Source organism: Sciurus carolinensis, chromosome 11, assembly GCF_902686445.1.
Source record: "Sciurus carolinensis chromosome 11, mSciCar1.2, whole genome shotgun sequence".
NCBI lineage: Eukaryota > Metazoa > Chordata > Mammalia > Rodentia > Sciuridae > Sciurus > Sciurus carolinensis.
Window position 1 is genome coordinate 71,236,991 of NC_062223.1, and position 23,231 is coordinate 71,260,221.

General features: G+C 38.7%; 3 protein-coding genes across 3 annotated transcripts; 1 reads left to right on the top strand and 2 right to left on the bottom strand.

Annotated features, from left to right (window-relative positions):
• The first annotated feature begins 327 nt into the window (after positions 1-327).
• Positions 328-2,260, top strand: LOC124959523 (olfactory receptor 56A4-like). The gene is made up of 2 exons (XM_047517943.1): positions 328-579; positions 1,571-2,260. Exons 1-2 carry the CDS (start codon positions 331-333, stop codon positions 2,258-2,260), a joined length of 939 nt encoding a protein of 312 aa, XP_047373899.1. The 5' UTR covers positions 328-330.
• Positions 2,261-10,180: 7,920 nt separating this feature from the next.
• LOC124960218 (olfactory receptor 56A3-like) lies at positions 10,181-11,128 on the bottom strand. Its single transcript, XM_047518849.1, has one exon. It carries the CDS (start codon positions 11,126-11,128, stop codon positions 10,181-10,183), a length of 948 nt encoding a protein of 315 aa, XP_047374805.1.
• Positions 11,129-22,042: 10,914 nt separating this feature from the next.
• On the bottom strand, positions 22,043-22,984 carry LOC124960008 (olfactory receptor 52E5). Its single transcript, XM_047518528.1, has one exon. The coding sequence runs from the start codon at positions 22,982-22,984 to the stop codon at positions 22,043-22,045; it is 942 nt and encodes a 313-aa protein (XP_047374484.1).
• Positions 22,985-23,231: the final 247 nt, after the last annotated feature.

The window sequence follows — 23,231 nt, forward strand, 5'->3', positions numbered from 1 at the left end:
AGGACATGATACACAAGACACAACAATGTTTGCAATATATGAAGCATGTCCTATAGGTGTAGATGGATCTAAATGTTTATAAATGAATGATGGAACCTCTCTGGGACATACTCATGTGACGGGAGTTTTTATTGGCCCATAATATATTGAGTGCTAAGGAAAAAATTTGAACAATATAGTCCAACTTAAATATAAATGTAACACAGACTGGTATTCAAAAGAATTGTGGATAAAGCTGAAAGCCTAGAATGGAGGAAGACGGATCAGTTAGGTGTTTATTAACCATGTTTGCCTCTTGCCTTTCAGTGATTTAAGCCCCACCTGATAGTCATGGTATTATCCCCCAACAACACAGGGACCCAGGTGATGGAATTCCTGATGATCTGCTTTCCAGGCATGCAGGACTCACAGCACTGGCTTTCAGTCGTATTGGCTCCTCTCCTGGCTTTGGCCCTGGGGGCCAACGTTGTTTTATTAATCACCATCTGGCAGGAAGCATCTTTGCATGAGCCCATGTACTACCTGCTCGCCATCCTCTCTGTGCTGGACGTCATCCTCTGCCTCACAGTCATCCCCAAGGTCTGACCCTCCCTAGATTTTCTTCCAGTCATTCAAACTTCTTTCTTTAAAAAGTGCTATTGTTTTGCTTCTACAAATCCTTACCATACCTAAAGGAAAACCACGACACCAGATCCTTCACAGATATGTCCTGTTCTTTTTTAATTTTTTTATTATTTTATTTTTTGGTACCCGGGCTTGAACTCAGGGGCAATCAACCCTTAAGCCACATCTTCATCCCTGTTTTATTTTATTTAGAGACAGGGTCTCACTGAGTTCATTAGTACCTCCCCTTTCCTGAGGCTGGCTTCGAACTTGCGATCCTTGTGCCTCAGCTTCCTGAGGTGCTGGGACTACAGGCGTTTTCCACTGTGCCTGGCTCCTCTTTTATGTTAAGTTCTTGAGTTTTTAAGTTTTCATTATTTTCCAGTGGAAAGACCATCTGTCAGTCTGAGGAATATTTAAAATTCAAATTTTCTCCTTACGCCTTCATTCTTCTACTTATTACTTCTTACCTTTCCTTAAATCTCAATGATCCCACCCCACACCCTGGGCTCTAGAATTGGCTTTTTAAATGCAATCATCTGTACATTTGTATCATGTACTGTGATAGGAAGCATTTTTGGAAAAGGTTTCTTGTGTTGTATGGAGGGACTGGAAAATGTTCCATTACAACCAGTGAACTTACTGGGTTCTTGTGATGCATATATCCTCTCATGGGCAGATGTGCCCACTGAAGTTTGGGTAAGGACCATGGAGCCCAGAGGAGGACAGGCTACAAGTAAGCATTTTTAAAACCCATGGTTGGTCCTTAGATTTAGGGAAAGGGTTTAAGTTAAACTTTGGAGATAGAAAGTATTTGAAATGAGGATACTGTCCCAGGTGGGATTGTGGGGCTTTTGTTTGGGGGGTGTGGTTGGTTTTAATCATCCATCTGAGGGTTTTCCTAAGGGTTAAATGCTGTAGGATAATAATGAGTAGACAGGTTTTTTGATAACAATGATTCTGGCAGGTGCTACTCATCTTCTGGTTCAACATGAAGACCATCAGCTTCTCAGGCTGCTTCCTGCAGATGTTCATCATGAATACCTTCCTCCCCATGGAATCCTCTACCTTTCTGGTCATGGCCTATGATCGCTATGTGGCCATCTGCCACCCATTGCGCTACTCGTCCATCATCACTGAACAGTTTGTCATTAATGCAGCCATCTTCATTGTCTTCCGCAATCTGGTAGCCACACTGCCTACTCCAGTCCTGGCTGCTAGGCTCAACTACTGTGCCAGCAACGTGGTAGAGAACTGTATATGTGCCAACATTTCTGTAGCAAAGCTCTCCTGTGGGGACATTCGCCTAAATAAGCTCTATCAATTCGTGAGTGTTTGGTGCCTTCTAGGTTCTGACCTGGTGCTCATCTTGCTGTCTTACTGCTTCATCCTGAGGGCTGTTACACACTTGCAGTCAGGAGGCGCAACCACCAAGGCTTTGAGCACTTGTGGTTCACATCTCATTCTTATCCTTTTCTTTTATACACTGCTGCTCGTCTTCATCTTCACAAACAAGGCAGGAAAGAAGATCCCCTCAGAGGTACCTATTCTTCTCAATGTCCTGCATCACCTCATCCCACCAGCCCTCAACCCCATTGTTTATGGAGTTCGTACCCAGGAAATCAAGCAGGGGATTATCAAACTACTCAAATACTAGCCTGGAGAGATAGAAGTCAAAGATCATGGACTATAGAAGTCTGAACGTGTATTGATGGTTTCATCCGAATGTCACTATGGATTCCACATGGCATCCATGGTTCTACCTTCATTTCGAACCCAGACCTTCTAAGCTACTGTCAAAATACTCTTCCTCACTCCTCCTTTGCAAATATGTGCTGAACCCACCTTTAAGTTCTTCATTCCTCTTTGTACCATCACAATTTCTCAATTAGTCCTTAAACAAGTATTTAACACTTTCCAGGTTCTTCTCAGTCTTTACATTCTGTGTCTCATTTACTTTGTAGGCAATGATGAAGAAGCACTTTCAACAGAACATGGGGTAGATGTGGACAGGATTGGGGAAAACAATGAAGGTTTTTACACAACCATCTGGTTAAAAATGATAATGGCTTTGGTTAAGGTGGTGAGTGAAAATTGAAGCTATGTGTTCACAATATATAGAGAGTCATCTGAGGAGTATAAAAACTGGAAAGGATTAAAGGATGATACTGAAGTTTTTAGCAAGACCAAGTGGAATAGTGAAATTGTCATTAGCTGGCTGATGAGTGAGCTTGGTATGTAATATCAGAAGGACAACTCTTGATGAGATTCATTCTATACCAATTCTTTCCTATGACTGTACGTTTGCAATGACTATTACTAATCTGAGTGAAGAGGTAAAAGTAAGCAACTAGTACTTATCCGGAGTCAGATCAAGGCTTATTATAGAAGTTTGACTCATCAGGATATAGATGTTATTTATATCCCATTTAGAAGTTGTTTTGTGGATCATTAATTTTCCACTAATTTCCCTCCCTTCCTTCAAGAAACGTTTTCAACTGTTGGGTACCCTGAATTCCTAATTGCTCACAATAGATTGTGAGCTCATTCTTCTTTGTATCTGCACATGTAGCTTTACATGTGACACATAGTAGATGTTCCTTCAATTATTTAATAAGTGATTTAATAAGTGCCTCTGTCAAGACATTTGGCCCCACCAAATGGCTGCTAGACTATAGAGTCCAATTTTAAAAGACAGGGCTGCTTATTGATGACATTTCATATGCTGGTTTTTGTAAACATATTAAAACATGGTATTTTATATGGTTGAAAGTATTAATTCCTCTAAATTATCAGAGAAATGGACTTTGTATATTTAAAATGGAGGATACACTTTTAAAGCAAGATTTAAAGCGAAACCAACAGCAAAGGGTTATTACACACATATTCAACAGAAAGAAATTAAGAAACCTCTCATTGACAGGGATGAATGTGTACCCCTATTCCTTCCCCTGCCCTCCATCCAAAAATCCCTCATGAAATATATTTGCATGGTAATTGTTTTAGTTATAGCCACTAGCCAGTTTGAATAATTTTCTACTTTTGGTTGAGATATGCATTTTGAAGAATCCATTCTAGGAGTAATAAGGATGGAATCATTGAGGTAAATGCTGTAGAGCTGAGCACCATTACAATCAAACTGGGTTATAGCAGTCCTACCCTAGTACTAATATGACCATAGGGATATGGATTTTAAGGGCCAGTCTTCTTTTTCATGGGTTCATAGGATGGTGTGTCTGTTTTGGTTCTCAGTCACATTCCTATTCTATAATTCTGCATTGACCTTCAGTCATCTGCCAGGCCTGGAGCTTGATAGTCCCCTTCTCATGATTGTGGTACTTTGTTCAGAGAAAGAGGTCCTGTTAACTGTAGTCAGAATTCCTCAGCATCCACTGACCTGGTCTTCTGCCTTTACCTTCTGTTTTCTGTATCCAATCATCCTGGTGGGATGTCCACTACTCCTTGGGCTTCCACTTATTCTAGGTTTGCTGTCTGAATTTAGTGTTCTAATTGAATCTGAATGGAACGGACTCTATGCGGAAAATGATCAACATCTCAACATGTGTGATTTTAGTTCAAAAATCATTTTCACAGAGATCACTCACATGTTTTAAAAGTTTGTTTTATTTATCCAGGACAGTACAATGTAATTTGACAAATTTTATACATATATATGTGTGTATCTATATAATACATATAGTATATAAAGAATACTACTTTCCATTATTCTGGTTGTACATGATGTGGAATTACATTGGTTGTGTATTCATATATAAACATGTAGGAACATAAGAAAGTAATGTCTGACTCATTCTACTCACTTACCTACTCCCAATCTTACTTCCCTCCCTTCATTCCCCTTTGTCTATTCCAAAGTACTTCTATTCCCCCTTGCCCACATTGTGTGTTAGCATCCACATATCAGTGTGAATATTCATCCTTTGGGTTTTTGGTATTGGCTTATTTCCTTTAGTCTCATAAACTCCAGTTCCATCCATTTACCAGCAAATGCCATAATTTCATTTCTCTTTATGGCTGAGTTAAATTCCACTGTGCATATATACACCACATTATCTTTATCCATTCATCTGGTGAAGGGCACCTAGTTTTGTTCCATAGTTTAGCTATTATGAATTGAGGTGCTATCAACATTCATCACATCAATAGACAATAATCATATTATCTCTATAGATGCAGAAAAAACATTTGACACAATACATCACCCATTTGTGTTCAAAACACTAGAAAAACTAGGGATAGTAGGAACACCCTCAATAATGTAAAAGCTATATATGGCAGACCAAGACCAATATCATTTAAATGGAGTAAAATTGAAAGCGTTCCCTCTCAAACCTGGAATAAGACAAGGATGCCCTCTTTCACCACTTCTATACAATCTCATCCTAGAAGCTCTAGCAAGAGCAGTTAGAAGGAAGAAAGAAATTGGAGGTATATGGAAAGAAAAAGAACTTGAACTTTCCCTATTTGCCATTGACATGATTCTATATTTTGACACCCAAAAAAAAAGCTCCACCAGAAAACTTCTAGAGCTCAAAAATGCATTCAGCAATAGCAGCAAGACATAAAACTAACATCTATAGATCAAATGCATGTCTCTACATCAGTGATGAATCAACTGAATGAGAAATTAGGAAAACTACTCCTTTCATAATAGCCTCAAAAAAAGTATTTGAGAATCGATCTAACAAAAGAAGTGAAAGACCTCTACAATGAAATGTACATGATACTAAAGAAGGAAATTGAAGAAAATTTTCAAATATGAAAAGATCTACCCTGTTCTTGGATAGTCAGAATTAGTATTGTCAAAATGGCCATACTATCAAAGCTCTTTACAGATTTAATGCAATTCCTATTAAAATTCCAATGGTGTTCTTCATATAATAGAAAAAGCACTCATGAAATTCAATTGGAAAATAAGAGACCCACAATAGACAAAATAATCCCTAGCAAGATGAGTGAAGCAGGAGGTCTAACAATACCAGACCTTCAATTATACTACAGAACTACAGTAATAGAAATGGCATGGTATTGGCACCAAAACAGAAATGTGAACCAGTGATACAGCATAAAATACACAGAGAAAAAACCATATAAGTAGTTATCTCATAGTAGACAGAGGTCACATTCTCAATAGACACATGAAAAATGGCCTTCTTTTTTGTTTTTTGTTTTGGTAGTGCATTATAGTTGTACATATTCATGGGGTTCATTTTGGCATAATCACATATGCATGGAATATAATTTGTTCCAATTTAAGTTCCCAGAACCTCCTCTCTCTCTCTCCTCCCTCCCTATTTCCACTTCTCTTCTTCACTAGCCTTCTCCTCCATCTATTTATTGTTTTTTGAATCGGTACTTTGTAGGTGTACATAAAGTTGGAATTCACCGTTGTCCACTCACACATGCACACAGCATGATTTTGTCAACTTAATTCCACAGTTCCTCCTATTTCTCACCCCTCCCATTCTCCACACCACTGATTTCACTTCCATTTTTTGATGCCATCCTCCCCATATTTTTTTTCTTATTTTCTCTAGCTTCCACATATGTCAGAAAACATTTGACCCTTGTCTTTCTGAGTTTGGATTATTTCAGTTAGCATGATGTTCTCCAGTTCCATCAGTTTATTGGGAAGATGGGAGTCAACAGATGAATGTATAAAAATCACGTGGCATATCTACACAATCAAATTTTACTCAGTCATAAGGAGGAAGGGTGAAACTATGGCAGTGTCCTTCCACCTTTTCTCATGGAAAGAGAGATTATATCATCTTTATTTTTTTCCTAAATCACTTACTACTTTCTGGAATAAATTTTAAATTTGTTTCTTTACTTAATATCTTGAATTTCCTTTCAGAATGTACACATATCTTGTCTTCTTCATGACCCTATACTGAGCACATAGAATGTGTGACACTTAACATTATTGAATATGTATTGGAGATAGAAATAACTGTTCCCCAGATTTATCCTGCAGGGCCACTGCTGTGTTGTGGACACTTTGCCATCTTGATTAATATATTCCTTGATCACTGTCTAATGAAAGATCTCCTTAGATATCTGTCAGATGCATATAGTGGAGATAGGGGAAGAGAGGCTAATGCCGGGTAATGTTAAAGTTGCTAACAAGTCCTTCATCTTACCATTATCTAGACGTGCCATGGTTCAAAGGATCAGATTTTCTATTTCTGTTTCCTATTGAATGCTAGGTTATATAGTGCTCCGTATGTCTTGGGACTTCCCTGAAAATTTTTCATTAAAATTAAAATTAACCAGTTTCAGATGTTGATGTATAGAATTGTGAAAATCTGTTTAAGGCAAGATTTGAAGGAAGACATAAATATTAGGATGCAACTATTTCCTTATTGGTAAACTGTTAGCTTAATGAAAGTTTACTGTAAGGCTATTGTTTCTTATTATTGACTGATACAATTAATTAGAATGTAACATTTCCCTGGATTCAAATGTAGCTCATTATCAACACTGTTAGGCCTTTGGACCTGTTTACATGCAGCAAGCTAGTAAGAAAGTCTTCTGCCATTTTAAACTTCTCACCATGCTACCTAACATTTTATGTGCTGCTGTTCGGTGTTTTGGAGTGAAGAATTTATCATATACTTTGTAACTCCCTATCTTCCTTTTACATTTGTGGCAAACAAAACCCATGAGAGATGTCTCATTCACTTATGTTTTCTTATTGTGATCATTTTTTTATGAGTAAACATTTTTCTTTCAATTAACTAGGTTTCTCAAGCATTTTCTTAAATTTTCACATTAGTGACTGGAGAAAACCCTGTTTTGCATCGCTTGGTTAGAGTGGGATATAGTTACTTTGCTTCTGTATTATGTGCTTTAACATGGAAATTAGGCACACTTTTAATAAATTGAGTCAGAGTTTTCCCCATGACACTTAAAAAATGAACTAGACAAAATGCAGAGTTTTAAATAATCTAAAATTTTCAAAGCTGTGATTTAGCAGATAGTTTATGATCAATTCCTCTTTTCTGGGAAACACCTGCAAGTTTGTTAAGCCAGTTTTTGGAAACACTGGGATTTGCTTTAAGGTACCTTGGTGTGAGTCACTATCAGACCTAGTGATTTGTATAACATTGATGGGTAAATGTTGAAAACTATCTTTGAGAGGTTTCATGCAATTATGTATTTCACAACTTTAGTGGCTTAAATTTGCTTCAGGAGCAGATTTTTACTTCTATTTTGAGAATATTTCTCATTAGTATTGAGTTTTAAATAAATTGAGACTTTTTGAAATAGTAATATTTGTAACACTAGGATTTTTGTTAGGTATACTGGTCTTTATGATAGTGAACATTATGTGAACAGAATTTTAACTGATTATTGCTTGTTATTTAAGGAAATATAAATGCACTTTCATTTTCAAGCACATGCTTGAAAGGAGTCTTGTAACTGTGAATTCAAAGTCCACAGGGGAATAGTCAAGTATAATTTATTCTTGTTATTAGACAGAAAATTAAAGAGGTTAAAAACATATGGGAGATTATAACTTAAACATATCAGTAATTCATGAAATATATATTTTTTAGGGTAACTGACCTAGACTTTGGCAACTGTTCCGTGTGGATATAGAAACATTTTCATTTTGGGGTCAGAAGGTAGAGATGCATGATTTTGGGTTCAGTGGAACTTTCTGGAATGGAATTGATATATATTGTTTTCCTCAGTATTTCTGGTAGGATGTCAACCCCGAGAGCAAGATAAAGTCTTAAGTATCATTTCATAATGAAACACTAGGTCTATTGAGAGCTTAAAGCTATTAGACCCAGAATTAAATATACATGAAGTCCAACCATCATGAAGGACCATAACTTTTTTCTGGGTAGTTACATGTAAGACGACCTGTTAATGATATAGATGTATAAGTAATCCTTAGCCAGACTTGGATTTTTGATCTCTGAACAAAACTCAAAAATTTTAGTATTTGGAATTTATCCCTAATATGCTGTTAGTTTTCCTACTTGGTTTCAAGTTTCATTCAGGCAATGTGGGAAATGTTCATATTTATGTTAAAGGGAAAAGGTATGGAGGAGACACAGTAGTGGGAGTGATGCCTGTCTTGGAATCTATATCGTGTACAACCATAGAAACAATGATGTACCCCATTTTTGTACAATGAATCAAAATGCAGTCTGTAAAAAAATATATAAATAAATAATTAAAAAGATAGTGCAGTGTGGCATAGATTCCTAGAAGCAGAAATCTATTTAAAAACATTTAGTTTTCAGCTTTCATGTGACAGATGAGGATCCTCAAGTTGAGTGATGCTCCTGGGTTAATCCCAGGTGCAAATGTCATCTATGGTTGTTCAAGGACCAGAATGCAGAGCCTGTAACTCCTCCTTTCATATCTCAGGTTTTCTCTTTTTCAAGTCATTCCCTGAATATATGTTTACCTATTTTTATTTCTCTTAATTTTGAGAGAGTGTCTTGGCCTTGAATTTGCCACCCTCCTGCCTCAACCTCCCATGTATCTGGGACAACAGGAGTGCATCATGGTGTGGTGTATACCTTGTTTCTTCCAGTTCTTTACTTGTAGAAGAAAACATTCCTTAACAATTGTTGGATTCAGATTGGTTTATATTTTGCCTAAATACCATATGAGTTTCTCAATATTAGAAATTGGCCTATGTGTCTTTATACCTATCAATTTCCCTAACCAAGTTCTTGGAAGAAAGAACTTGCTTTAGGAAATCTTTGCCCCATTAAAATCGACCCTAACATACTTAAGTGTCATTACTAGGGTGTTTTCTGATATTGTGACATATGAGAATGCTTCAGCAGAGCCCTGTGCACAGATCACAAATGTAGTCACTGTGAAACTTGCAGAGACAGTGGTGCAAAGTCACTCAGGAGAAACTTTATATCCTCTAACCCAGTAACTCCTTCTAACCCAGTAAAACCCACTGCTCCACATGTCCTTCATTTCTACAGGAGTCTTATTTCTTTCAGGGTTCTGCCAACAGAAGAGGGACTTTGCATGAAAAAGAGGAGGGGTAGAAAAAAGGCATTGGCTTGGTTGGAAGTAAGTGAACGAGACTCTGGACTCCAGCCACTTTCAATGCTGACATTTAAACTACCTGGTCTTTTCACAATTGCATTATGGAGATGGCATAATAACAGTTATATTTGTAATATCAAGTCATAATCAAGGCCACTAAATTCCAGAGTTATATTTTGAAAAATTTCAATGTTGAAAGATGTAACTTTAGTATTAACTGTGAGTTATTTCTCCACTATGGTAGTCATTTATTGAGTTCTTACATTTTAGACAGAAATAGAATCATAAATATTAGGTAATAATAAAAAGGACACAAAGATGTAAGAGTTATTTTTTTTTTTTGGCATGTGTGTGTGGAAAGAAGTTATTGGGGTGTAAAGAGGGAGTCAGGAACTTATTTCGGAACTATTACTCACTTTTCTTTTTGAAATCTGGTCTCCCAGTTATGGTTCTCAGCCCAAGTTCCCAAAAACTGATGAATAAGTCTTCCTATATGAGGAATGCAGAGAGACGGTTGCCTTTGTTACCACCTTTTCTTCAGTAATTTCTGGATTCCTTGCTTGATCTCCTGGGTTCTCACCCCATAAACAATGGGGTTCAGGGCTGCAGGGATGACATGGTGGAGGACATTGAGTAAGACTGGCACATCAGGGGAGACATTCCTCTTAGCCACATGTGTGAGGACAAAGACCAGAAGGATGGTGCTGAAGAAGAGGATGAGGATGAAGTGGGAACCACAAGTAGTAAGGGCTTTGGCCGCGGCACCCTCTGCCCTGAGCTTCAGCACAGCTCGCAGTATGAGGATGTAAGAAAGGAAAATGAGGATGAGGTCAGATCCCAGCAGAGTCCAGCCTATAGCAAACTGGTAAAGGCGATTGAGGGTGACATCATCACAAGACAGCCTGGAGACAGACATGTTGGCACAGATGCAGTTCTCGATGACATTTCTCCTACAGTAATGGAGTCGTGCTGAGAGGATGGGGATGGGCCCACACATAAAGATGTTCCTGGCCACAATGAAAATGACAGCCTTGAGTACAAATTGGTCAGTGATGATGAATGGGTATCTCAGTGGGTGGCAGATGGCTATATAGCGATCAAAGGCCATGACCATGAACGTACAGGACTCCATGGCTAGGAAGCTATTCATGACATACATCTGGAGGAAGCAGGCAGAGAAGCTGATGGGTCTGAGGTCAAACCAGAAGATGGCCAGGACCTTGGGGATGACGGTGAGGCAGAGCACCATGTCCAGCAGGGAGAGGAGGCTGAGCAGGTAGTACATGGGCTCATGCAGAGAGGCCTCCAGGCGGATGGTGATCAGGAGGGTGGCGTTGGCCCCCATGGCCAGGAGGAAGAGCAGGCAGAGGGGCAGGGACAGCCAGAGTTGCCAGCGGGGAGACCTGACAAAACAATTCAGAAGGAAGTCTGAAATTCCTGTGGGGTTGGTGTCGTTTTGGTGTGCTGCCATATTTTGTCACGTATTTCTACAACTTTCTTTTAGTGATCTGTAAAATTAGGATAAAAAAAAAATCACCTAATGACTCCACATGCCCGAAGACAGAGCAACTTTCTACACCTGGGCGCAACTTATGGCAGATTATCCTGGCCAACGGAATGTATGTGTTTCTCCATGGTGCCACGCCACGTGGTTTATTCCTATCCCTTTGAACAGTGTGGGGAACTGAGATTTTGTGATTTATTTACTTGCTTGATTTGCTCCATTTATGCTTTCAATAGAATTGTTGGGTGCTTTCAGAAATTTCATAGGGAAAAAACACTTAGTTAACACTTTGGAGACAGATGAGATTCTCAATTTGTATCTATAATTGTTTCCTGTGTTTTCTTTTATAGCAACATAAACGATCATACCTACAAATTAACTCTTATGGATGTCTAGTAGAGTGTGACATAAAAGGGACTAGATAATGTCCCTAGTTCCCATGCCACTTACATTATGAGATTTTAGTTTCATTTATTTTGCTTTAGAGATTTTTATTTGTTATATACTAAAAATAAAGTTAGCTTCCATTTTTCCAAGATGTCTTTTTTAATTGGTAAAAATAGACCCTACCACATAATTGCCTCCCACCATCTACTTCTTACATAGATCTTCATATGTAATGAATCCCCAACTTCTGGAAGAAACAAGTTTCAAAGAGAATGAGCAATTCCACATAGCAGAGGGAGCAGTACGTGTCATTGATCAAGATGACCAGTTGCATCTTTTGATTGTAATTGTGTGGGGATCCTGGAGCCCACCTCTCCAGCCTCCTGTCACTTCTTCATGCTCCTTTTCCATCTCTAATGTCATGAACCATGTACATGTTTCTCATTGTCCAGACAGCAGTTCATATTGCAACTATTTTCTTTTGACTTAATCATTCCCCCTGGCATTCTGTCAAGTAGTAGGGTCACAAATTGAATAAGAAACTCTCTTACTGTCCAGAAGTAAAACAATAACAATTCTGGGGGATGATGGGTAGTAATGAGAACAAAGAATATGAGCAACGATAACAATATACACAAATGAGCATGCGAAGGAAGGAGAGGGATGGCTAGCCGACCCGGGGGATAGGCCGGAGAAAAGGAATTGTACCTAATTTGTTAAGGAGATCCCAAAGAGTGCTGCATCTTGGCAAAAGTACAAGTCAGGTCTTTCTGGGTTCTTCCAAATCTCACAGTCCATTGTGCCTAAGTCTCTTCACTGGGACAGATTGCCTACTGAAGTATTATTTTGTGGATTTCGAAGCTCTTTTCCCCTGAGTATTTAAAAACTGTCCTGGTTCTTTTTCATCAGGCGTGCCAATATAATTTAAAATTATATAGTTAGTTTTGGAACTCTTATTATTCTGGGAAATGTGTTCAAATATTCTAGGACTTTATCACATTGAATCGTCAATATCTAGTGAAATATACCTTATTATCAAGGATTATTAAATTTGTCTTTATAAATAAGGAGACTGAGATCTCAAGATCCAGGTTGGTAAGCACCCATGCTCTATTGTTCTAATGCTCTACTGTTACTGTTCTAATTCCCACTTCATGCAGAAGGTTGGATACAACTAATTTCCAGAACTCCTTTAGATCTTGAAATTCCATGAAAATATGCTTTCCCATTCATCTTATAAAAAAGGAAGCAGACTTCACCCATGATGCAACTATTCATTTAAAAAATGGAATCTTTTAGAGAAGGAATAGTTTGGGTGGATTCATGGTGACAAGGAAGTTGTAATTATACTGTGAACTTAAAACTGTGATATTTTTCCATGGACAGAGGCATACTTTTTTCAAGAGATTCTAATAGTACATTTTTACAGTTATGTATTTCTCTTCCCCAAATGCTGTTCCAGTCCTGTGAGCTGACTCCTCTCAGATTCTCCTCATCCTGGAGGCTCTTAGTCATGGTGGCTGCTCTCAGAGGAGGGAGGATGGGCAATCCTTCCTAGGCCTCTCCATTTCACCTCTGCTTCCCCAAGCAAGTCTGCCAGCCATGGCCTTCCTCCTGATACATTGAAGTTATTTGGACCATCTCCCAACTCTTTTTCTCTTGCTAATAATAGAATATATTAGCAATGTCTTTGGCAAATCCAAATCAAATTTTAACCTATTGATTCATTTGTGACTCATGATGCTCTGAAGTCGGTTGGGTAAGTTGACTACATTAGTAATTTGTCTATCACTGGGGAAGTTGGGAGTCAGTGGTATTATGTGTCTTTTCTATGGTTTAAGTGGTAGGATTCAAATGTGGAAGAAATAGAAGCCCAAGTAATTTCTTCAGATTCAAATCTAGTGAAAATATGAAGACACCTGTTTCCTGTGTCACCACAGTGGTCTAGTAGTGCTTGTTATTTGACATCTTGTTTTATATGTTTTTAGATTTTTCTATGCCTCCCAATTCTAGGGATGGTTTTCAGGTATCTGGACTCTCAGTAGCAACACTGACACCTGCTTCCACTGCTCAAATTAGCCATATTCCCAGTGCCTGGGAATGATCCCAGGGCCTCATACGTGCTAGACAAGCATTCTTCAACGGAGCTACATCTCCATCCTGTTCCCACTGATCAAAGGGTCCAATTTCCTCTTCAGTCCACCTTTTTTTATTGGTTCTTTTATTGTTTTCCTAGGTTTAACCTCTAAGTGCCAACCCTAAGTGTTCAATAAATTCACTAAACATATTTTCATAGCTGCATTCTCTGATTTCATTTTCTACTTTATAACTACATACCTACACCCCCATCTCATTTTATCTTCTTTTGCTGTTCTGCACTGTACTTGATGGCGTGACCCATCGAGAGTGAGAGATACTAGAACTGAAGGATGTCCTTAAGATTATAAGCCATAGAACATACTTCTGGTCTGGAGTTGAGGGGTAAAGAACCTTCTCTGTGCCCTGGGCACTATGTTCCCCAAATCCTGTCCATAGTTTGCTCTTGAAATATATTCACTTGTTACTTTGAAGAATAAACCAATAGAACTTGCTAAGCCCAGAATTTTTCACAATTGACCCAGTCCTTATGAACTTTGCTTATATTCCTAACATGTACACTTCAGGTTGTAAAATTTCAAACACCCTCAGAACACTATATTCATCATTCAAATTTGTCACGTATTCTTTGCTCATCCTCTAATATTACTAACATCTGCAGAATTTCTATATTTGCCTCTTCTAAATCACAGCCTGAAAAATCACTATTACCTGCAAACTTCTCTTCTCCAGGCATCAGGAAGTATTCCTGAAAATATTGAAAAATTCCCTGGTTGTGATCAGAAAGGTCTGGAAATGGCTATTGGAGAGTAAAGTCAAATGGAAGGACTGGTTTTTCAGCCATGAGTGTCTGTGGAGAAGCCTAGGGGAAGAAATGTGACATATGCTTTTTTTTCATCTCTTAACTACTTTTAGCACTAGCATGGAGTTTCTGAGGACAACATTTTCTAATTCCATTCTTTCTCTTTGTCTGAACATTTCTGCATGTTCTTCACTCATAAACCATCTAAGAAGCACTGAATAACTTACTCAGTCTTAGGAGCAAAGCCTCTGAGAAAGTACTTGTCCTTTTGTGTCCCCTCCTCTTTTAGTTTTGGTTTGAAATGGAAGCTTGCCAGTGCAGCACTGGGACTGAGGACCAAGATCTTGTGTTCTCTGTTTCCAGCCAGAGACAGGATGAGGAAGCTGGGGAAGTGGAAAATCTAAAATCAAAGCAAGATCCTCAAAGCTCAAGCATTTCCCCAAGCTGCATGGAGCCCCATAGCATGGCACCAGGGAAGCCTCGTTTGGAGAGGTTCAGAGGTTGTTAGGGATTATCCAGTTTGATAAAACTCAGGCATGTAAGACATCTCTGCAGATGTAGTTGCAGCTACTATTGAGTGCATCTGGTGACAGGTAGCTCCTTGCTTTTCTAGCATAATTTCCCTTTTTTGGCAGCAGTAGCTTTCACCGATGACTGGATTGTGCTGAAATCTGTTGAACTACTACTTTCTTAAGCCAACGACCCTCAGTTGTGGTCTCTGACCCTGCCTCTGAAGTTACATAGACTAAATTTAATTTCTTCCCTATGATCCAGGATAATTAAAGGCAGATCCTTTGTCTTACAAATCCTAAATTTCTATATTCATAACTGAAACCTCCAAATTCGTTTAACTGAGTTCCAGATGACCTTCCCAGTTCTTCTACCTTCTATTAATCTCTAGTGGACAAACTTCAGCTTCCCTGTATTTATGGTGCCCCATAGTGCCCAGAGGAGGACAAAGGAGAGAAGATCCCCAAGCACAGACCCTCACTTGTGCCTCCTAACCTGAGGTGGAGGTGGTCTGTATTTCTCCCTTTTGCGACTATTCCAGCAGTACTGACTCAGGAAAGAGAAGCACAGACTGAGACAGGTCTTCTGTGTTCTGGTTAAACTTGGTGCAGCCACCCCTCAGCATCCTGTGCCAAGATTCACTTACAGAAGGGATGCAGCACGGGGTCAGGTTCACAGGCACTGGAGCTCTGTTTGGTTCCAGAGGTTTCTGCAGACAGTTATACTTCTAGAGGCTTGGGGACCCTACCCTCTGTGGACTTCTCAATTCTCCTTCCCCCTGGGCCCAAAGGGCTTCCTAGGACAAGCAGGCAGATGGAAAAAGAAAGTGTTTTTCTTTCTGAATTCTCCCCTGGTATTCCACCCTATGTCGACTGTGTGCAGCAGTTGGCCTCCTGGGTACAGATCTTACATACTTATCCATATATGTTCGTGCACATTCAGCCCCTTCTGTGGATTCCGTGAACTCATTCACAACTTCTGTGGGAGTCTCATAAATGCTCATTGGATAGGTACTGCCTACCCCAGTGAGTGAATCCAAGTTAACTCACCATGGCATTTATCATAAAATTTTAATGATAAAAATGCAAGAGAAATTTTTGTGTATGCTGGAAGTTATTTAATAGAAATGTTTTAATTTTATGAAGTCGAATCCTATTTTTTATCAAATGCAATGACAATCTACTCTTGATCCCATCAGCTTACTTTTTCATCTCTGGAAGTTCACCTTGATTCTTCTGAATGTCTTCTACAACTCTACTTAATTTTTTTTAATATAGGGGATTCAAACTATTAACAGTTTGTAAATTCTTATTTTCTAATTCTAAAACCATTGCTAATTTTGATTGATTAATTCCCTTCCTTACCCTATTTTTGGTTTTATTTTCTGCTTATATTCATATTTAGAAAATTTTTACTGGACATCATACATTTTGGATTTTGCTTTGTTAGATGCTGTATTTCACATATTTCAAGTTTTAAAATATTCTTATGCTTTCCTGTGAATGCAGGCAAGTTACTTCCAAAGAATTTAACCCTTTGGACTTTGTTAGGAGGGACCAGAACAAATTTTGGTCTAAGACTTGTTTTGATTCACAACCGAGGAAACAGTCCCTTGAGAATTCTGTTCCAAGCTCCATGAATTATGATTTTTTTTTCTTTTCTGGCTGGTGGAAGAGGTATTTTTTCCGGCCGTATGGGAGAGCTGGATTTTGCTTTCCTAGTCCTTAGGGTATCCTCGTTTCTCCCCCTACCTCCTGTAAGCTTCCTCGCATGCTTTCCCTTATCACTTGAGGATTCTCTGCAGATGTTCAACATTCGATGTGCAGTTTTTTCTTCTCCAGAACTCTGCCCTATGAGTGTAGCTTTATTAGTCTTTATGTGCTTCCAACTAGAACTCTCCAATTCAGGGACTCCACTGCATGCCACCCAGGATCCATCCCTCCTCTTTTACTGCATCCTGTGAACTCCGTCAAGGCAGGAAACTAGTGCAATGGTCTGTCTTGTCCCCCACACCCCAGGGTTCCCTGTGCTTACTTATCTGATGTCTAGTGTATTAGAAACCATTACTCAGTACATTTCACTCAGTTTTGATTACTTGGTTTCAGTTAGGAAGGTGAATTCAGTTCCTTTTATTCCATCTTGGCTGCAAGCTAGTCTATGGGAATGTTAAACTTTAACTTTACCTTTATCATCATTTCTTGTGGTTGATCTAAAAAGATGACCCGAGAGTAGCATGCCAGTCAGGATTCCATTCCTTGTGGGATTCCATTACCTTGAATCTGGAAGGTGAAAAGGGTTCATTGAAACTGGTTCAGTGAGTGGAATCCCAGCTCTGAAGCCAGTCTTCTGCTCTGCACACATTATTCCAAGAGAACCTGGTCCCTAGAACATTGAGTTTCCTGCAGAGAAACATGGACTACAGTTTGGGGATCCAAAGCTCCTTCCTCCTCTGCTTCTGCTGCTTCTGAGGTGAGATGGGCAACACAGCATACGGTGGACTCTATTTCATTCTCATGTCCTTTCCCCTTCTGTCTTTTGCCTTTTTGATCCTCTTGATCCTAGCTGCGTAATTTCTCCCAGGCACCTTGTTTCAGCTGCGTTTATTTCTTCTGTTTTCCCACATTCTTTAAAAACAAGATTCACAGAGTGATGTTCTAGGCCCCTGTGGCATCTTCTGTTGATGGAATGACTTATATGACTTCTTTACTCATCAGTCTGCCTCCTGGGTTGGAATGGCTCAAAATAGCAAAATGGCTAGGCAGATGCCTTCCTCTGCTGAGGCTTCTCCACATGACTAACTTGGTCTTCTTCACAGCAGAGCCGCCTCAGGGTACTTAGACATCCCTCTAGCCAAGGGCTCTTCCCTACTTGCCTTCAAGTCCCCATCCTCAGCCTTCAACCACACAACTTCCCAGTTGGAAACCCCACTCTCATCCCACCACAATCCCTGTTGTAGGCAGGTGTCTAACATCATAGTGGTGACTTGGTGCCTTCATCTCTCCATGCTGCCAGACTCTTCCAGGCAAAAATATTCCTGAATCTGACTGAATATTCTATACTTTGCATGTCAGAAAGGAGAATTTATGCTTAAATTCAGCTTTTTCTTCTTCTCCAGGGAAAGGTATTCTTGCTGACCTTGAAGAGGCTGAAGAATCAGGATTCCAGCTTTTTTTTATTCCTGGGGGAGAGAGCTTTCCTCTTCACTCTTTATGTCCTATCCTTCCAAAAGCAGAGTCACTAGTGCCACTGAAGCCTTAGGGAGAGTCTGAGTGGATCACCTTGCACTAGTTGAATGAGGAGGATGTGATACTTAGGAACTAAACTATGTGAGTATTTACACAAAAGCAAAACCTTAAGTCCAGAAGGTTCTAGTGCAAATGTCTGTGGGCACCAAGTTCCAATTTTCCAAAAGGGTACTGATAAGGAGTAGGCACAATGCATACAAAGGCAACCATGTAAATTCCTACACTGGTAACTCATAGTAATTGTAATACATTCCAAGAAGCTTCTGAATTTTCCAATACCTGTCAAAATAGAATCACTTGAATGAAATTTACAAGGAATCCTATTTTTGCTCTTGTGACATGTTTTATAAGCAAGCCAGAAGATTTGTTGCAAAAGCAAATGAAACCAGTAACAGACTTTAGGAAGGAGTCCTAATCTTGTTCTTTATATGGCCTTGGGGTGTTCCTCTCTTTTCTATCTGCTTCCCTCTCCCCTCATTATCACCTCCAGATACCCCTTGTGTCCACATGTCTATATTAGACATTTTATTTGATTCCCCACTTGTATGTGCATCCAGAAAGACTACTTATTCTTATCTTTTCCATAATTTACTCCATTAGTAACTTGCAGATAAAATATATGGCTGAAATTGTGGTAATAATTTTTTTTTTCTGACTCTTTTCGTTCCTCGTGGTCAAGAATCCAAGGCAGGATAGAATTTTCTCCAATGTCTGCCATTTAACAAGCTGCATAAATTGTTGGAATCTTATATTTCTTATTTGTTTATTTTTTATAGGAAATAAGTGTGATCATTTTTGGAAAGCACTTGGTAGTTCTTATGATGTTTTAATTATTGTTGTTATTATTATCAAAACTATAAAATAGGCTTCCCAGTAATTTTGGTGGAAAGTTCTAATGAGCAATAACTAAATGTTTGCTCCTATTGAGTTTGAAGCCTGTTATATAGAATTGCTCAAGATCTTTATCTCAAATCAGTGCCCAAGATTTGGAGCAGAGGTACATATAATTGCTGGTTTTGTGCTCATTTTATAAAAAGCAATTTCCTTTGTTCATAGCATCTTAAAAAATAGTTGCCTGTGGGCCTCTGATTGTAGTCCAGGCTCATTTCTTGTAAAACATTGCCTACCTCTTGGAAATTATCCTCTCATTCCCCTCAAAGTCAATTGTACACATGGTAGGTAGTTAACATTTAAAGCCAGACATTCCACAATCTATCTATTTTCTTTGGGTTTTGTAATAAGAATAAACTTAATTTAAAACAATTTGTATACAAATAAAAACCACAATTAAATATCATCTCACTCCAATTAGAATGATTTAACAAAAAGATAAAAGTAACAAACTGAGTCAAGAATGCAGAGAAAAGGAATCTCTCTTAACCCAGTTAAGAATATAATGGGAATGTGAATTAGTAGAGCCATTATAGAAAACAGTTTGGAACTTCCTCAGAAAATTACCACAGGATCCAGTAACTCCACTACTGGGTACATATCCAAAGGAGAAGAAAACTGTATCTGTATGAGATATTTGCACTCACATGTTTATTGCAATACTATTCATGTTGTTCAAGGCATAGAATCAACAGAAATGTTCATGGATGAGTGGAGGGATACAGCAAATGTGATATAAATACACAAAGGAATATTATTCAGCCATTAAAATACTGAAATTCTATCATTTGCAGCAACTGGAGGAATAATATTAAGTGAAATAAACCATATCTTCCTTATATGTGAAGATAAAAAATGTTGACCTAATAGAAATAGAGAGTAGAAAGTGGAATAGTGCTTAGCAGAGACTGGGATGGATGGAGACTGGGGAAGATGGATAGAGGATAATTAAAAAGTACAGGTGTCCAATTGTATAAAGGAATGATGTCAAATGATCTCCAGCAGAGTAAGGTAACTATGGTGACAACATTTAATTGTATATTAAAAACAGCTAGTAGAGAAGTTATTGAATGTTCCCAACACAAAGTATGATAAATGAGATTATGGATATATCAGTTACCCTGATCTGATCATAAGAAAATATAACCTGTATTGAAATATCACATTGTAATCAAAAAACATGTAAAATTGAGGTGGTAATTAAAATTAAAGTTAGAGTTAATAAAAATAAGGCAAATTGATTTTTCAGGTTTATAATTTTATCTACATTTGCATGAGGGGTTAACCTATGTCTCTTTTTCTCCTGAAAATTTCTTGGTTTCGTTCTTCTTCTTCTTTTTTCTTCTTTTTTATCTGATTTTGCCATAAGGATGATGTTCGTTTTTGAAACTGAGTTTGAAAATTTTCTAATTTTTTATTTCTGTGGAACAGCTAATGTAGTATAGGAAACTCAAATTATGTTGTATACATGTGTGAATATGCCACAATGAAACCTACTCTTTGGTGTAATTAATATGTAACAAACAATTAAAAAAGCAAAGCTATGTTGGCATGCTATTTTATTTGGAAGACAATATGAAATGACTCTTCTGTCATCTTCATTCTTTGCTCTGTTATCTGTCTAATCTTTTGAGCTCTTCTTTCTGTTATTTCAAAATTTCCATTTAGAAAATGTGGGGCTAGGGATGACACCTTACCTGAGATGTGTGAAGCCCTGGGTTTGATCCCCAGCACTGAAAATGATAATATTTCCTGGATATTTTTTCCTGTCTTTTTATAAGTTCCATTTTTCAAACTTTACTTTCTCCTCTTTCTGTTTATATTATTTTCTCTTAGCCCCATTCTCAGTGTATTCCTGCTCAACCTACCCTGAGTTTCAACCAGGATCTTATTTCCAATTAGAAGTCAGTTTCATGTTTTTGCAGCTCCTAGAATCCCCAAACAATCAATGGTTTTATTAAGCTTTCAATCATAGTGAGAGTTACTTTATGTTCTTGTAGCAGCCATGATTAGAGTCTCTTTCGAAGCTCATCTCATCAAGGACTGTGAGATGAGGGTTTTCTCTGAGCTCTCAAACCCAGATAGAGCACTCTAAACTCTTGAGGCCTGCAAGCCCCTGACTGAGAGTCTCTCGGAGGTAAGGACTGGGAGGTCCACAAAGACCCCTGTGCTAGACTAGGGACTGTGCACCAGTGTTGGATTTAGTAAGTCAAGTCTAGAAGGAATGCTAGAAGGAAGGAACACTACACTAGTAGGTTATCTTTTTCTCAAATCCTCTAATGTTTTGCAAGCTGCGAAGATGTTCACTACAGTATTCTCAAGTTCATAGTACCAAATTGCAATTGTTTTGTAACATTTTATGGACAGGGATATTGATGCTTAAAGAGTTTTAAGTGTAATTCTCAGGTCAACCTTCTAGATAAGACCAGAGCCTAAACTTAAATGTGTATTTTATGAATCTCAGGTAATTTTTCTGGCCACTGTATTCTGATTGGTTTTCATGAAATCCCACATCATTTTTCTACTCATGAACTTGAGCTTCTGACATGTGAATGGAGAAGAATCTCCATATGGATGGAAGTTATTCAAGGCATGTGTTGGTGCAGCACGTGTTTGCAAAACCTCTTTCTCCCTTCAGGAATTTTGGGATATCAGTAGGTTTAAATATGAGCATTATTTTATTTTTCATGGACTAGAGTAAAGAGGTTGTTGTGGAATCTCTGTGCTATGCCTGGTGTACTGGAATTATGAGCCATGGATGGACACATAATATGATTGGCTTGTGTGGGAATGTCAGAGGAGTTAAACAAAATGTTTCTTTTATTTATTTTTGATCTCATTATTGATTTATTATGGAAGTTGAACAAAAATATTTCTAATTTTTATCTCTGGGGAGATCTCATTATTGCCTTATTGGACTACTGTGGAAGTTCCTCGTGGGGCTAAATGTCAATGGCTTTTAGGATTTAGCATCCTTAGTACTTGCTCTCTTATCTGTTTTGTTCTGACCCCATAGATCACAGGGTTAAGGGCAGGGGGAACAACCACATAGAGATTTGCCAAAAGTATGTGAATATAGTGAGGGATATTGTGGCCAAAGCGGTGTGTCATGAATGAAAAGAGGGCTGGCAGGTAGAAGGCCAACATGACACAGACGTGGGAGCCACAGGTGCTGAGTGCCTTCATCCGGGTATCCCAGGACGGGAGATGGAAGACAGCTTGGAGAATTCGCAGATAGGAAAATCCAATCACAGAAAGGTCAATGTATCCCACTGAGAAAGCAATTAAGCCATAAATAACATTGACCCTAATACTAGCACAAGCTAACTTTGCCAAACCCATGTGTTCACAGTAGGTATGGGGGATAATCCGGACACCACAGAAAGGTAATCTCAGGATAAGAAATATGAAAGGAGTCACGAACACCAAAGTCCTGATGATGATGACTATGCCCAGAATGGCTACCACCTTGTAGGTGAGGATCATGCTGTATCTCAGGGGGTTGCAGATGGCAATATAGCGATCTATGGCCATGACTGTCAGCACCACAGATTCCAGGCCTGTGCATATGTGGATGGTGTACATCTGTGTGATGCAGGCACCAAACACAATCTCTCTGAGGTTGAACCAGAAAATGCCCAGCATCTTGGGGATGGTAGCTGTGGACAAGCCCAGATCAGTGCAGGCCAACATGGCCAGGAAGTAGAACATTGGTTGGTGGAGGCTGCGCTCAGTCTGAATCACAAACAGGATAATGATGTTCCCCAGGAGGGCTATTAGGTACACTGCCAAAAAGGGGAAGCCAATCCAGATGTGCACATCTTCCATCCCTGGGATGCCCATCAGAAGAAAGGAGGAAGGGTGGAGCCGTGTGTTGTTGATAAGAAGCATGTTGGTGGCAACTGGCTATAGACCCATTTCTGAGGGGAGTTTTCTTGCTTCCAGTGATAGACCCTGACTTCCGTCATAGCATGTTGCTTATTTCTTGGAGGAACAGAAAATCTATTCTTTACTTCCACAACACAGTAGAGGAGACCTAGAAAGGGAATATCAAGTACAGTTAACAGATACTTTCACTTTGAAATATTTCTCTCATGTTTATAGAAAATCATGTAGAAAATTTATAAATATCACAATA